The sequence below is a fragment of the Perognathus longimembris genome, chromosome 4 (genome assembly GCF_023159225.1).
Source record: "Perognathus longimembris pacificus isolate PPM17 chromosome 4, ASM2315922v1, whole genome shotgun sequence".
In the NCBI taxonomy this organism is placed as follows: Eukaryota; Metazoa; Chordata; class Mammalia; order Rodentia; family Heteromyidae; genus Perognathus; species Perognathus longimembris.
The window spans coordinates 90,378,655-90,395,928 of NC_063164.1; the positions used below are offsets into that span (position 1 = coordinate 90,378,655).

The 17,274-nt window shown below is 39.9% G+C and overlaps 1 protein-coding gene across 1 annotated transcript in view; it reads left to right on the forward strand.

Moving 5' to 3' along the window:
* Cep295 (centrosomal protein 295) overlaps positions 1–17,274 on the forward strand; it is a 62,683-nt gene that overhangs the window by 18,498 nt on the left and 26,911 nt on the right. The window contains exons 8-10 of the mRNA XM_048345628.1: positions 7,166–7,349; positions 7,547–7,714; positions 10,528–10,701. Of these exons, the coding sequence (XP_048201585.1) occupies positions 7,166–7,349; positions 7,547–7,714; positions 10,528–10,701 (526 nt within the window). The remainder of the gene's footprint in view (positions 1–7,165; positions 7,350–7,546; positions 7,715–10,527; positions 10,702–17,274) is intronic.

Consider the following 17,274-nt stretch of genomic DNA (forward strand, 5'->3'; position numbering starts at 1 on the left):
ATGGCATTGGACATGTTCATAGATAAAGTAGGGTCACAAGATGAGTTATATTCAGTGCAGTTTTTCAACTGCACACCAAAAGGTCCCCAATCATACCAAGTATGCTGGGATGTATTCCAAATAGTTGGAAAAAGTTCAGGTTCAGATAAGTAAAATTGTCACATTTAGGCAGGCCAGCAGGGCTAGGATAATTATCTAATTTATAGGTATGAGATCCCACAGACCAGGAAGACAGTCTAATCAGCCGAGTTCTACTGGAGTTATATGAACCTCCATGCTGAATCCAATATTGATATCTAAAAGGGTAACATGGGGAGCGGCCTTGACAGATAGCTTTAGAGAACTGAGAATAAGAGAAGTTAAATGATCTTTCCTCTTCCATAGGAAAGACTGGAATGCCAGACCCATAGGGGGAGAGAGTAAATTAGTAATAGATGTAAAAGAGACAGGGGCTTTTGTCCATAAGTATGGACATAAAGGAGGGTTAGAAATATAGGCCCAATACATTACCTCTGATGTAGCCCCTACAGGTTACCAGTGCACACCTGTCCATTAGAATGGCCTTATCACTTGGATGAGAATGTTTCACCCCGGTCTTGATGCACAGAGGGGTGTTTGTTGCTGGATCCACTGGAGCAGGTGCTAGAAAGATGGGCTGTCTTCTGTAGAAACATAAGCATACCCTCGCCCCTGGGTTAACAACTCCCCGGGGACCCAATTTAGCCCAACCCCCAATCTAATCCAAACCGGCTGCGGTTTGTTTTGCATAGGCGGAGCTAGGAAGTGTCGCTCAGCTCTTGCTAAAACATCTCCTTGAGACAAATTTAAAAAGTTAAGGACAAATAGTGCTTCTGCAATAACGGCTTGGGCTGTTTTGTAAATACTTTTCATAGAAGTTGCATATCCCTCAGTACTATCCATACTCCCCCTCTTTAGTTTTTTAATTTGTGTTTTTAATGTATAATGAGCTCTTTCTACTATACCTTGACCTTGAGGATTGTATTCAATTCCTGTAACATGAAAAATGTTATGAAATTCTAAAAATTTTCGTACTTGTTTACTGGAATAAGTTGGTGCATTGTCAGTTTTTATTTGAGAAGGAATCCCCATGACTGCGAATGTTTCTAGTAAATGTTGAATGACATGAGTCCCTTTTTCCCCTGGTAGAGGAGTTGCCCAAATAAAAGAAGAATATGTATCAATGGATACATGCACATATTGTAAGCGGCCAAATTCAGGGATGTGCGTTACATCCATTTGGTAAATTTTGTTAGGAGCCAATCCTCGAGGATTTGCACCGTGGGGAAGAGTTTGCAGATGTAAGGGTCTGTAAGTAGGACAGTTAGCAATGATTTGTTTAGCTTGTTTAAAGGGAATTTTATAAGTAACATGTAAATGACCTGCATTAGAGTGCCGGGCAGCATGATCTTCTTCTGCTGAGGCAAAAGAGACTAAAGCATCTACTTTAGCATTACCGTATGCCATAGGACCTGGCAAATTAGAATGAGCTCAAATATGGACTACATACAAAGAGTGTTGCCTCTGGCGCAACAGGTTCTGTAATTGATTAAATAGTGAACTTAGTGGGGGTTTTATTTGAGAAATAACAGCAGAGTATATATTGCATAAAACATGTGCTGCATAAGCAGAGTCAGTAATTAAATTAAAAGGTATCAAGAAATTTCCCAGAGCATATATAATAGCCTGTAACTCATTTTGTTGTGCTGATTGCCAAGGGGTAAAGAAAACTTGATATTTATCTTCTGTCCAGAAAGCACATTTGTTATTTTTAGTACCATCTACAAAAACATTGGGAGCATTTAGAATGGGCTCAGAGAGTAAAATATTATCAATAACATAAGTTTGTCTTTGAAAAAATTGCCAAAGAGGACTAGAAGGTAAATGGTATAAAATTTCCCCTGTAAAGCCATTTAAAGCCAGAGGGAGAAGATCAGAGGTTTGTAACATAAACTCAAACTGCTGTTTAGGTATAGGGGTGATAATGAAGTAGGCGTCTTGCCCACTGATTTGCAGGCATCTCTTACGGCCTTGCATGATAATGAAACTGATCATCTCTGGATAGGTGGATAACGTTTTGGAGAAAGTGTGTTTGGTATATATCCATTCCAAAGGCTTATTGTACTGAGCTAGCACCCCTGTAGGGTAGTCTTTGGTAAGTAAAATTAGCAACCCAATAGGGGCAGATAGGTCTACCCAAGCTAAGGAATTTTGAGCCAGGGCCTTTTCCACTAGAAGTAGCTCCTGACGTGCCTCATCAGTTAATTTTTGGGGGCTTTTTAAGTCCGAATCTCCTTGAAGGATGGAAAATAGGTTAGGAATTCTGGGAATTACCAGAATTCCTAAGGAAGGGCAAAGCCAATTGATGTCCCTAGTAACTTTTGAAAATTATTAAGAGTTTTAAACTCTTCAGTACGAATTTTTATTAATTGGGGGGTAATTACTTGTCTTTTAACTAAATATCCCAGATACTTAAATGGTTCTTCTGTTTAAATGAATTTTATCAGGGGCAATTATTAAATCATACTGTTGAAAGTCTAAAGGCAAAATTTGTAACAATTTTGATACAATATTTTTATCAGGTGCAGCAAATAATAAATCATTTTATTGAAAACCTGTAAAACAAACTGGAGTAGTAATTAAACAATCATCTTGATAGCCATCGTTTTCCTATATCCAACTTAAAACAAACATTTTAAATTTCATATCTCAGAATACATTTTTGATCTCAAGTCTTTTACCAAGCCTGGTTGTATTAAAAGAAATCTGGAGCCTAGGTATCACCCATTGCTTCATGCTGCTTGTTTTTCACTTCCAAATTTCTTATCTAGAAAGGCATTCTAAAACCTTTTAAAGTAGAGGCTTTCACACCTTTACCTCAGCCTGTATTTGCATAGAAAAACTGAGGCCCAGGGGGCACATTGCCTCCTGGTTGTCTGCTTTAAAAGAGCCATTTTCCTATATACAGAGAGTTAATGAAAGTTGTGTACTTCTATCCCCCATTAGTTTATATACTTTAAAATATTTACCTGATTATATGTGACTTAAGATAGTTAATCTTACTGTTACAGTACAGTTTACACTTAAAAAATTTAGTACCTGATTCATTAAAGTGATACCCAAAACAATTGTAACAAGAGTACACTTAGCAGTGTGCCCCAGAATTATAACCATGAGATTTCAGAGTTAGCATATTTGCCTTTTTAATACATCCAAATTGCAAACCTGTACAGGAATCGAGTTATATCAGGTAAATAAACTTTTAACTCTCCTTTAAGATATTCCAATTTTAATCCATCCTAAGGGGCAATTTTTAGAAGTATCAGTCAAATCATACATTTTACCATGAGGTTTCCAATGTTTACCTGAAAACAAAAGAAATAAAAGAAAGGCCTCCATTGGCCTGTCCTATAGAATGGGCCTATCTCCATCCTACTCCTTAGAGCTTGATGAACTGCCTTGGGGCCAGCTTGCCCTCTCCCACTATGAATGGACGCCACCCTACGGCTGTCCCATCACGTGGATGGCTAAACTGTACTTTTGTCAGTTTACCCCTCACTACTGAGGATAGGTTCAAGGGCCCTTGCTAAGTTCTTATTTATTTATTTATTTATTTATTTATTTTTAACCATGAATTAAAGAATTTTTTAACTATAGTCCCTTTTAAAATAAAGTAATAATCCTTTAAAGCTTTTGGTAAAGCCCAAACTCGATGATCTTTTGAAGTTTAAAGTTAAACTAACCTATTTTTACATCATACATTTTTAATCTTGAACACATTCACACCCACATTTGTGCGCGCGCACACACACATACATACATTCACATATGTAGGTATATTAATGTAAAAAGAACTTAAAAGCAGTCCAAATAACTATCAGCTGTACTTTTTTAGTGGCAAAAGGTATATTTTCCAATCTTACTCTTGTAATGACCAAAACTTAAAACAAAACCTTTAATGAATGATTTTAGCATTGTTTAGTCTTATTCGCTAGGGCCTATTAGTTTTAGCAAAGTATCTTAGCATACTAAACACTGAAGATAACTGGGTTGGGGTCCCCTGGAGTATTACTGAGTCCACCTAGCACTTGACTCTTAGTGTTTACTCTCAGGCTAAGATTAGCCTACCCGGCTGTTTGAACTCAGCTCTTAGCAGCCTGCACTTTTTCTGTCTTCTTGCAGAAGGAGACACAGTACCTAGTAAATGTTTTGCCCATAGACATGTAAATGGACAACAGAAATAAGGGAAACAAAAGTTTATGTTTAAAACTGGTACCAATCTCAAAGACAAAACTAGTCAAGACAAAACAGAACATAGAAACAGAGGCTTTTACGCCTTGGATGGCATGTCCAGCGTCCACAAGCTGCCAGCCAGAGTGATGGAAAGTCCATAGGGCCCTGAAAATTCTCAGGGGGATCCTCCCCAGTGGAGATTTCCATCCCATGGCAATCAACCTGCCGAGGCCGCCCACCAGAGGACTTTTTTCCCAATTTAGCACTCCACACGAAACACAACTAATCAAACAAGGACAAAGACACATGAAACATGTAGCGCAGGCGCAAATTAAAAGTGCAATTGCAGTAAAAATTCTCTTGAGAAGTAAAAGAAAAATCACTAGTCCTTCCCCAATTCCAGGCTGATGGACTAAAACAGGGAGTGTCAGCTCCCCTGCTAGCGCCTGGTTGTAAAGAAAAGATGATGGGGAAGCCTCCTTCACTGAAAGGGAGCCATGAGACGGCCCCGTATTACAGCTGTCCTAAGTTAAGTGACCCTGGTCAATATCTTGTTAATGAGGGGTCTGTGCTACACCTCCGGTTGGAGGGGGTTGAATGACAGGAAAAGTTTGATAGCAAGAGAGAGAAGCAGAACCATAGGACTTAGATTAATTAAAGTAAAAGTGGGCTCCGCGGCCACAATTATTTGTTCTTTACTTTCACCTTCCTGACTGCCCCTGGCAGATCGAAAGAGCATCTGTAGCACTTTGACTGCACTGCTGAGCTGCCTAAATTATCATCTTTCTCTGAAGGAGCATAGGTAGAGGCTGAAAGCTTATTTGATGTTAATTTTTCTTTAACAAAACTGACAGGAGATAGTTCAGGTGTTGCCATGTCTTTTAGCTCCTGCCCAATTTGAGTTTTTACCTCCCCGGACAAATTATAAGCCTTCATAGCTTTTTCCACGTCAGCCTCTGGCTCAGCAGCTGATGTTATGATAGCATCAGGAGACATCATGCTCACGGCTGTATGTATTAATGCCCAAACAGACCAAAATGTAACTGGAACCTTGTCTCCACACCGATATTCATTTTTCATATTATTCTCTACTCGTTCCCAGACTTCTAAATCTAAAGTATCTTCCTCCAGGAACCATAGATTATACTCCACTACCTGTACACACTCATCTCTTTGTGAACAGGAGACCATAGCTCCGTCCCGTTTTAATACATGGTGGATAAAATTAGAAAATGGAGTTGGTTTAGCTTGTCCCATAACCCCGTAATTTTTTAAGAATAGGAGCTCACCACACAGATCCCTTGTCTCCTGTGAATTACACACAGATCCCTTGTCTCCTGTGAATTAAAAATATCTCTCACCTCACTCGAGAGCTCGGCAGTTCCGCAATCTCCTGTGGATCAATTGTCAGGTCCCTGGGTCCGGACGCCAGATGTTGAACCTGGGTAACTGCAGTCGAAATCAGGACACGGGGGATGCAAGGCGAGTGAACCAATGCATACTTTATTCCAAGAGGGCCAGGGTTTATATAGGGTTAGAAACCAATTTTACAATTACAGGGTAAAAGATCAATACAGCATGACATTTGTCTCAAATACAAAAGTGGAGGAAATTTCCTACTGTGAGGGCAGGAACTTGGTACAAATGCCTTTCTAATTACAGGAGGTAGTGACTACAAAGATTATAGATATCAAGACAAGGAACTGTATACAACTGAGGTAGAACTAATTATCTCCTAGCTATTATCTCCTTAAGGCTAGATAACATTAATCTTGACTTCTCCAAATACTTGTGAAATAACAGTGAGGAGACTTTCCTGTTTACAGTGAGAATCTAGTGAGGAGACTTTCCTGTTTACAGAGATAATCTAACACTAAAGGCAGCTGGTCTAGCAAGTCTCCTAAGAGAGACTTGCTAAGTAGGGGGAAAAAGGAGATTCTCGCAACAACTGGTGGCTTCCTTTGGCCCACAAACACCAGAAACTCCTTACTGGGAATGAGTTCCCAAGGGCCTATTAGTGTGCTAATGAGGCATCGGAGTAACCGTGCCGGGGCTAAATTTTTCCACTGGTTGGAGACTTTAATTCTCCAACAGTATGTGGCTGCTATCTGTCTCTCCTGGGTTGTTTGTTTTTGTTTTTTGTTTTTTTCCTTCCACCCATGCTTTAGCTATAATGAACAGTGTGTGTTCTCTAAACACCCCAAGTCTTCATCTCCACACTTTTGTGCTGCAGTTTTTCCTTTTATTTCTGCTCCTTCACTCATATATATCTTACTAAATTCTCATCCAAGGACTGGCCAGTCTCCCTGTCTCTCTTAACCTCTACCACCAAAACTCAGTTTAGTTAACCTCATTACAGTACTGTGCATAACCTCTCAGATCAGCCATATTCTTAGCTTAAAGAGATGCAGACCTCTGTTACTGATGGGAATATTAAGAGCATGGAGTAACAAGGACTATCATTAGTTACGCCACAGTTACTCCGGATCTTAGCTCTTGCCTGTATATGGAGTACATTGCAGGAGCCATGGCAACTGCATGTTACAAGAAAAGTAACTTAATGACTTTCCTCAGAAAGGAGAGCTGTCTTGGCAGACACTTTTGAAGCTCTATCACTTAGCCAGAGCTACTCTCTCAGAGTACTAACAAAATGCTATCTGTTGGGCTCATTTACTACATGCCAGGTTGAGATTTTTCTCCCTAGTACTTACATTTCCCTGATACTTGTTGATATTCAGCAAGTGTTTATTGAATGCCTATATTAACTAATGTCATTTATTTTGGTGCAGAACAGTGAAAGGGGTGAGGAGAAAACTGTAGGCCCTCTGTTCCTCATAGTTTCCCTATGTTTTCCCTCGCTGGTTATTGTTCCTATCCAATTTGATTAATCTGCCATTGATCTCCATTCTTAAAGAATCAGGAGAACGTAATGAGAGAGCTGAAGCAGCGTCAGCAAGAAGACCTGGCACGCAGGCGGCAGACTGTAGCACAGATGCCACCACAGCTAGTGGAGCTCCCGTACAGACGAAGTGAAATGAAGGAAGACTGGCAGAGAGAGCTGGAATTCGCCTTTGAAGACATGTACAATGCAGACAGGAGTAAGATGTTTTCCACAGATTTTCAACAGTTCTTTTAAATATTTTAGTGGGAAAGTAAATTTGTGATGGTAAAGTAGTTCCTATTTTGAAATGAGCTTTTAGTTTGAAAGAGCCCTAACATTTTAGAGTTTAAATGGCCTAATTCTTTTAAATGATGTTGGTTTGGAAACATACCTGTTTATTTTTTATTTATTAAGAGGTGAAAGGAAACCTGATTTTGCACCTTGAGCCAGAGCCTTTGCCCACCATGAGTGACCAGATTCAGGATGAAGAATTGGACCTTTCGGTAGAACAGAAAGATATGGATGAACTTGAGAACCTTCAAATGACGGATGCTGCAGTCGTAGGTCCTCATGAAACAAATGGTAAAAGTTCCTTCTAGGCCAAATATGGCAATATTACACAGGATAAAAAGAATATCCACTATGAGCCAACAGAAAAATCTCTTTTGGCTTAAGTACAAATAATGACCCATCCTGTAGGAGTGGGTATCCAGGTAAAGTTACTGTTTTCAAGTGTTCATAGTCTGCAGATTCTTAGATTAGTTAGCTGCTTGATTCTGAATTCATTTGAATGGTCAGAAGTTTATAGAATTAGAAATCCTCCAGTGTTCTATTCTTACTGGATACTTCTGGTATAATGATGAGTGTATGAACATTGATCTCCTTCCCTTCATCTCTGTCTCCAGCATACTGGACTTTTCACATGTTGGCTGTCCCATAGGTACTTCAAACTCCGAGTCCAGCAAAAAATTAGCATCATCACTTCCTCTCTTTCTTACCTTAGTTAGTAATGGTTCTGCAGTCTGAGGTTCCTATGCCACATGGGTGGCCTCTCCTTTGACCTTCCCTTTCTTTTACTGCCATACCTCCTTAAAGACCAAGTCCTTTGGGACCTCTTTTTCTTCTCCCATACCTTCATTATTACTGCCTGTTTAAAACCCTTCAGATTCCTTTTCTCTGTACCCTACACTGTGAACATAACCCTCTGATGCTAACATTAGGTAAGTCTACTAGACTCCTCAGGTGGGCACTCTTAACTTTCATTCTTGGCTTATCTGCCAATGTGGGGATAGCCCACATTGCTCTCCAAACAAGTAGAGGTTCCTGTGTTTGGCTTTGGCATAAATTCAACATAGTTTCCGTATTCACTTGCCTTTCTTCTAGAGTTCCCATGAAAACTTCATTTCTGAATAAGTCAACAGTGTCTTTAAAAAGATGTTCTACCACTTAGCCTTTTATTTTATTTGTTTTTATTTCTTGTTATTCATTTATTGTTATTTTGTGAGGCTTCAACTTTGCCTGGGCACTGCCCCTGAGCTTTTTGCTGTTCAAGGCTAGTGCTCTACCATGTTTGGCCACAGCACCACTTCCAATTTTCTGTTGGTTAATTGGAAATAAGAGTCTCAACAGACTTTTCTGCCCTAGATTGCTTTGAACTGCAATCCTCAGATCTCAGCCTCCTGAGTAGCTAGGATTACAAGCGTGAGCCACTGGCACTCAGCCAAATTCTTAATTTAAGGTATTGACAGCGAAAGTTCAGAATGCTATTTGGTGGTAGAGCCCTTGCCTAGTATATGCAAATGCCTGGGTCCAATCCTCAGGAAAATACTGGTAACTAATCAGTTTCTTAAAAATGAGTTGGTCTACCAGCAGCTGATGGCTCAAGCCTGTAATCCTAACTAATCGGGAGGCTAAGATTTGAGGCTTCTGAGCTCAAAGCCAGCTTGGGCAGAGAAAATCTGTGAAACTCTTCAATTAAGCTCTACTTCCAACTTTTTGCTATTTAATTGGAGATAAGAAAAGCCAAGTGAGCATGTGAGTTCAAGCTCCAGAACTCATGCGAGTGCGCATACACACACACACAGCCTCATGGTGAGTGGAAGAAGCCAAACAGAAAAGTTTACCACATACATGAATCCATGTTTATATGAAGTTAAAAAACAAACACAAGGGGCTGGGAATATGGCCTAGTGGCAAGAGTACTTGCCTCATATACATGAAGCCCTGGGTTCGATTCCTCAGCACCACATATCTAGAAAAGGCCACAAGTGGCTCTGTGGCTGAAGTGGTAGAGTGCTAGCCTTGAGCGAAAAAGAAGCCAGGGACAGTGCTCAGGCCCTGAGTTTAAGCCCCAGGACTGGCAAAAACAAAAACAAAAAAACACACACAAAAAACTAATCCATGGTGGTGCGGGAAATCTTCCACATAGTGATCTGGATGATGCTACACTGGTGTGTAAAAGTCATTGACCTATGTACTTTGTAAACCTACAATGCAAATACAAAGTGTGCGTGCGTGCGTGCGTGCGTGTATCCTGGGCCTTCATCTTAGGGCCTGAGTGCTATCCCTGAGCCTTTGTGCTTAAGGCTGGCACTTTACCACTTGAGCCACAGCTCCGCTTCAGGCTTTTATAGTGGTTGCTTGGAGATGCAGCTCTCACATACTTTCCTGCCTAGACTGGCTTAGAGCCACATCCTAACATTGCTGTGGGTATGGAACTAGTTTCCCAGTTTACAACTTCTGTAGAGATTTCTTAATTTTACTCCTTGATTAGCCAGAGTGCTATATGTTAAGCTCTGAGTTTTGTTTCCGTAGAAAATTATTGACTGTCGTGACTCTTAGTATAACATCATCAGTCTGGATGAAAGAATACTTGGTTTTTATTTTGTTTTTGGTAATTGAAGGAACTTCTTTACAAAGATAGAAGGGAGTTTTCCTCAGATGGTATTGGGAATAACTTGGGAGCAATTGATTTGATTTAAAGTTATAAAGCAGTGTTTTCTTCTCAAACTCATTCAGAAGTACTGAGCCACATTTGGAATTAGGAGAGTATAAGTCAAATTTAAGCATGCTTTTTGCTAAAATGTAATATTAAAGAAAACAAAGTTTTTCTGTTCATTTGTTTGTTTACTAGTCCTGGGCTTGAACTCGGGGCCTGCACACTGTCCCTGAGCTTCTTTTGCTCTACCACTTTAGCCACAGTGGTACTGAGGAATCAAACCCAGGGTTTCATGCATGCTAGACAAGCACTCTACCACCAAGCCACATTCCCAGTCCCAGAGTTGTATTTTTATTCTAAGTAAGGGGTAACTAAGTATGATTAGAGCACTCTCTGCCTGGCACATAATAGGTTCTAAATAAGGTTTTGTTGTTGTTTTTCTTTTTCCCCTTGGCAGTGAAGACTCAACAAATTCCTTCAAAAATTCTTTTTAAAAAATTACTAAATAAAATTCGAAGCCAAAAATCCCTGTGGACAATTAAATCCATATCTGAAGATGAATGTGAAATGACTACAACTGTTAGTGAATCTGAGCGCAAAACAGCAGCAGTTGAAGCAGGAGCAGTTGATGGTGAGGAAAAACATTGGCCTCCCTTTTCTCCATTTGTTGGTTTGATAGCACAGACTGTTTAAAGTTGTTTAAAAATTCAGATCATTCCTGAAAAATTGAGGTTAGAGGTCAAAAGTTTCTGTAACTACAACAAAGAAATGATGAAAACCTTATTGAATCTCTGTAGTACACATATTAATCACAGGGAAATCAGTGAATCAAAATGAACCAAGTTCCTGTTGCTGGCTGTGGCTGTGACATTTATGTTGTTTTCACTTTTTTTTTTTTTTTTTTCAGTACTGTGGGAATTGAACTCAGGGCCTCTCCCTTGATGGGCAGGTACTCTGTCACTTAAGCCATACCTCTAGCCCCATTTTCCATTGGTTATTTTCTTTTTTATAATTTATTAATTAAACAAAATTTTTTTGACAAGGTGTTGTGCAAAAGGGGTACAGTTACATAGTAGGGCAGTATGTACATTTCTTGTGCTATCTTACACCATGTTTTTCTTTCCCTTCCCTAGGTCAGGTAGACATATATACAATACACAATGTACCAAGAACATATATAGTAGTCATGTGGCCTACGCCAAAGAAAATTCACCTAGTGCTTTAAATGTAATGTCTACAATAGACAATATATCGACAATAGTCTTATATGAACGTACATACATAGCTTTTGAGCTATTGTGATCCACTGAGAGGTCTATTTTTGACCTTTATATGTTGAGTAGTTGTTTGGTTTTAGTTACATAATGTAGGGTTGCTGACCCAAACCTGTGGGAAATACCATTTGACAAGAGGTTTTTGGTTTTACAGACCTGGTCTCTACTGTCTCCCCCTCCCCCCACCTTAACAGTCATATATTGGAGATCATGCCCCTTTGTTTTCTGTGTTCTAGGCTTGTCTCGCTCAATATTATTTGTTCAAGTTCTGACCATTTCCCTGCGAATACCAATATTTCACCATTTCTAATCGCTATGTAGTATTCCATTGTGTATAGGTATCCATTGGTTATTTTCAAGGTAGGGTCTCTATGCTTGGCTGGGCTCTGATCCTCCTAATTGTGCTTTCCTGTCTTGCTGGGGATAACAAGCTTGTGCCAATGTAAGACCCCATAGCAGGGACTGGCAATGTGGTCTAGTGGTAGAGTGCTTGCCTCACATACATGAAGCCCTGGGATCAATTCTTCAGCACCACATATACAAAAAAAGCCAGAAGTGGTACTGTGGCTCAAGTGGCTAGGGTGCTATCCTTGAGCAAAAAGAAGCCAGGGACAGTGCTCAGGCCCTGAGTTCAAGCCCCAAGTCTGGCAAAAAGAAAAAAAGGAAAAGAAAAAAAGAAATGTATTCACTGCCTTATGTGTGAAACTGTAACCCCTCTGTCCATCACTTTGACAAATAAATTTTTAAAAATTAAAAAAAAAAAGACCCCATAGCGGGGATAATGGGTATGTGCCATAACACCCAGCCATTGTCTGAGATGGAGTCTTTCAGAGTTGTTCTTGGCCTCAGGTTACAGGTTTGAGCCACCATGCCTAGTCCATGTCTTTTATTTTCTTCCACACAGATTTTTTTGTCATGCCTTTCTTTTTAAAAAAAATAATTATTTATTGTCTAAATGATGTACAGATGGGTTACAGTTTCATATGTAAGGCAATGGGTACATTTTTTGTACTATTTGTTACCTCCTCTCTCACTCTCCCCTCCCCTTTTCCCTTTCCCCCATGAGTTGTTCACTTGATTTACACCAAATGGTTTTGCAAGTATTGCTTTTGGAGTCGTTTGTCTTTTTAGTCTTTGTCTCTCGATTTTGATATTCCCTTTCACTTCCCTAGTTCTAATACCAGTATATACAGTGTCCAGGGTACTCACACGAGATACAGTGAATAGCGCCAGGACAACTGCAGGAAGGGGATACAAGAGGATCATCAACAAAAGAAGCTAAGGTTTCACATGGCATGTTGATAGTAATTACAACAGTGATATAACACTCGTTTCCACAAAATGGAGTTCATTTCACTTAGCATCATCTTATGTGTTCTTAAGGGCATAGCTATTGGGCTCTTGTGATCCTCTGCTGTGACTAGCCTAAACCTGTGCTAATTATTCCCTATGAGGGAAACCATAGAGTCCATGCCTTTCTTCTTTTTGCAATACAGGGGTTTCAACTCAAGACCTTATTACACTGGCCCACTTGCTTGACATGTATGTACCACCGGTGCCACACCTCCAGCCCCCACTTGCCTTTATTAGCATATATTAATTACTTGTAGGAGGTCTTTGTTGTGATATATCATATTCATATAAAATAAGTTGATGGCTGGACTGGTGGCTCATACCTGTAATCTTATCTACTCAGGAGGCTGAGATCTGAGGGTCATGGTTCAAAGCCAGCCCAAGCAGGAAAGTCTAGGAGACTCTTATCTCCAGTTAACCACCAGAAAACAAGTGGCACTGTGGCTTGAAGTGGTTAGCCTTAAGCAAAAGAGTTCAGGGACAGTGCCCAGGGCCTGAATTCACTATGACCCACAAATATAAAAAATAAAAAGTAATAATTAGATCATATTCACTCCTCTACTTTTTTCTTAGCAACAATTTAGTTATACAATAGGGTTTTATTTTAACATGTCCATTTATGTATCCTGATTACAATTACCCCCTCTGTCATTCTCCTCGCTTTCCCCTTTCCCAGATTCTGTGACTTTTTATCCTTGCAGTTTTGTTTTTGTTTTTTTTGCTTTGTTTTTTCCCTGATCAGTAACCACATTGGTTTATGTGTATTTTTTCCAGCAAAGAAGGGAAACACATGATTCAGTAATTCATTGTTAGGACAACAGTGGAATGCTATATGTATAGAATCAGTGGTCCTGGCCATGAGCTGTAGTGCAAGGATACCAAAGAGAATTTATTATGACCTTTCCTACTTGTATACAATGTACTTCAATTCTACTCTCCTTCTGCCTTGCCCTCTCTTTCCTTCTTCACTTCCTGCTAATTCCTTCTTCCACAACAATCCTCCATTTATGTTCATGTCCAGTATTTTTCCTTGTGATCTCACTTCTACATAATGAAATATGCCATAATTGTCCTTCTGTATTTAGCTTATTTTATTTAACACAATGATTTCCAATTCTATCCATTTTTGTATAAATGACATAATTTTTGTGTTTTTTTAAATGACCAAATAATACTCCATAGTAATATGTATGCCACAATTTTTTGTTTTATTTGTTTTGTTTCTGTTGCCAGTCCTGGGGCGTGGACTCATGGCCGGAGCACTGTCCCTGGCTTCTTTTTGCTCAAGGCTAGTACTCTACCTCTTGAGCTACAGCTCCACTTCCGGCTTTTTTCTATATATGTGGTGCTAAGGAATCGAACCCAGGGCTTCATGTATACGAGGCGAGCACTTTACAACTAGGCAATGTTCCCAGCCCCATATACTGCAATCTTTATTTATTTATTTATTTATTTATTTTTGGCCAGTTCTGGGGCTTGGACTCAGGGCCTGAGCACTGTCCCTGGCTTCTTTCTTGCTCAAGGCTAGCACTCTGCCACTTGAGCCACAGCGCCACTTCTGGCCGTTTTCTGTATATGTGGTGCTGGGGAATTGAACCCAGGGCCTCATGTATGCGAGGCAAGCACTCTTGCCACTAGGCCATATCCCCAGCCCCTGCAATTTTTTAATCCATTTGATAAACACCTAGGCTGATTCCATAACTTGCCTCTTGTGAGTAGTATTACAGTGAATATAAATGTATAGGTATTTGTATTATGTGCTTACATTACTTTGGGTATATGCCCAAGAATGATATAGCAGGATCATATGGTAGAACTCTTATTACTTTTTTAAAGAACCTCCTTCAACAATGTATAAAAAATACACACACACGTGCGTACACACACACATACATACACTTAGCCTGCACATCTTCACATTTGCTGTTTTTTCTTTTTCATTTTCCTTTTTCCTTTTTTTTTTTTTTTTTTTTTTGACAGTGCTGGGGCTTGGGACTCAGGGCCTGAGCACTGTCCTTGGCTTCTTTTTGCTCAAGGCTAGCACTCTAACACTTGAGCTACAGAGCCTCTTCTGGCTTTTCCTATATATGTGGTGCTGAAGAATTGAACCCAGGGCTTCAAGTATATGAAGCAAGCACTCTACCACTAGGCCATATTCCCAGCCCTGCTGTTGTTTTCTTAATGACTGCCATTCTGAATGGAATGAGATAGAATCTCATTATAATTTTTTATTTTTATTTTTGTCAGTCTTGGGGCTTGAACTTGGCCTGGGCACTGTCCCCTGAGCTCTTTTGCTCAAGTCTAGTGCTCTACTACTTTGAGCCACAGCTCTACTTCCTGTTTTTCAGTGGTTAATTGGAGACAAAAGTCTCATGGATTTTCTTACCTAGGCTGGCTTTGAGCCACTGTCTTCAGATCTCAGCCTCCTGAGTAGTTAGGATTATAGCTTTGAACCACCAGGGCATGGCTCTTGGTGTAATTTTTATGTATATTTCCTTTATGGCTCATATGGTGAATATTTCTTCATATACCTATTGGCCATTTCTACTTTTTTAAATAGAATTTTGTTACTAAGATGTTGCACAGGGGTTACTGTTTCTCATTTCTACTTTTTTAAATATAATTTTGTTATTAAGATGTTGCACAGGAGTTACTGTTTCTTAAGTGAAGTAATAAGTACATTTCTTTTTGGACAGTGTCACATCTTCCTTTGTTCTCTCCCAGTTTTTCCCTCCTGTCTCTCCACAAGTTGCATACATAGTTCATTTTCCACCTAGTGTCTACTGAGTACTTTTTAAAAAGAAATGTCTGTTCAATTCATTTACCCATTTTCAATTGGATTGTGTTTTGGATTTTTTTTTTTTAGTTCTTTGTATATTCTAGATATCCCTATCTGATAGTTGGTGAAGATTTTCTTCCCTTCTGTAGGCTATGTCTGCATTCCAATAATTGTTTCTTTTGATATGTTTGATGCAATTCCATTTGTCTATTCAAGATTTTCTTTCCTGAGTAATTTTTTTCACTCACAGCTAAAGGGCTACCACTTGATGTGTACTTCAAGTTCTAGCCTTTTACTGGTTAGTTGGAGAGAAGTGTATGTCTTATTTGTGTTGCTGTGCTGGCTTTGAACTGAGATCCTCAGATCTTAGCCTCCTGAGTAACTAGGATTACTGGCACCCAGTTCTGCTTTTTGAGAGAGGCTTACTCCTAGCCTTGAACTTGTGATCCTCCTTGCCTGCAGGAGTATGCACCAGCACATCTGATCTTTCCCCCCTTCCCCCACTCCCCCCCCCCCCTTTTCCAGTCCTGGGGCTTGAACTCAGGTCCTGAGCACTGTCCCTGCTCAAGGCTAGTGTTCTACCACTTGAGCCACAGCTTTTTCTGGGTAGTTCACTGAAGATCAGAGTCTCACGGACTTTCCTGCCCAGGCTGGCTTTGAACCACAGTCCTCAGATCTCAGCCCCCTGAGTAACTAGGACTATAGGCATGACCCAACAGCGCCTGGCCAGAGTCAGTATATGTTTGCTATGTTTGAATGCTATATTACCAGAGCCTAGTGCTTTGTTCATTAAAGATGCCCAATTAGTGTTGGTTGAATTAGTTGACTAGCTTAAATCAAGAGATGATTTGAGAAAGCAGACATGTGTAATGTTTAAAGCCATAGACATGGAAAGAATTTAGTGAGAAGAGGGAAGCCATCTGAGTAATTACAGGAACCTTTATATTAATACATAATTGAGTTCTTTTGTATGAGCAAGCTTTCTTTATTCTCACGGTGCTTCATCCTTCCCCTTTCCTGACTATACTTTATGCACACAGATCTTCTTTCGGTTCTTTCCCCCACCTCCTACCCTGTCCATCCTGTCACAGGTGAAGAGAAAGGTGCCCCCAACCAGCTATTCTCCTTTTTAGCATGCACACACACAAACATAGCCAGGTAGCAGTGGTTCCCCTTCTCTCTGTCGCTTAGAACCAGCTGCTTTCTGTCAAGAGATGGTTCAGAGACCGCAGACCTCCTGCTCTGGCTTCCTGTATAACCAGAATTGTAGGGATGCATCCCACTTACTCAGTGTATTCTGCTGGCAAAGTATTTTATTTCCCCTTTTTTTTTCCTGCCAGTACTAGCCTTGAGCTCAGAACCTGAAGGCTCTCCTCCTTCAGTTCTTCAAGCCAAGCTTTATTTTCACAGGGCCTTTTATATAACCTGATTCTTCTATACTATCAGGTGTCTGCCTAAAGGTGATTTCTTCCAAGAAAACAGATCAGACCCACAAATCCAGTATTATCTTTAACACATTCATTCTGTTGTGTAACTCTTAAGTTTTTCCAGGATAATGATATGAAGAACTTGTCCCTCCTTTTACCCTGTTAAAATTATCCCTGGAAGCTTGTTCTCATTTACCACAGTTTCCTTAATGGCTAAGTGCCAAACGATGAATGAGTGAACAAGTGAGTGCTTCAAACAGAGTATCTGCCTACCTTCATATGATGAGAGTAAATTGTTCAACTTTCTTCACACAGTGTCCTGGCTTCACAAATAATAAAAAAATCTTTGCATTTAAACATACCAAAGACTC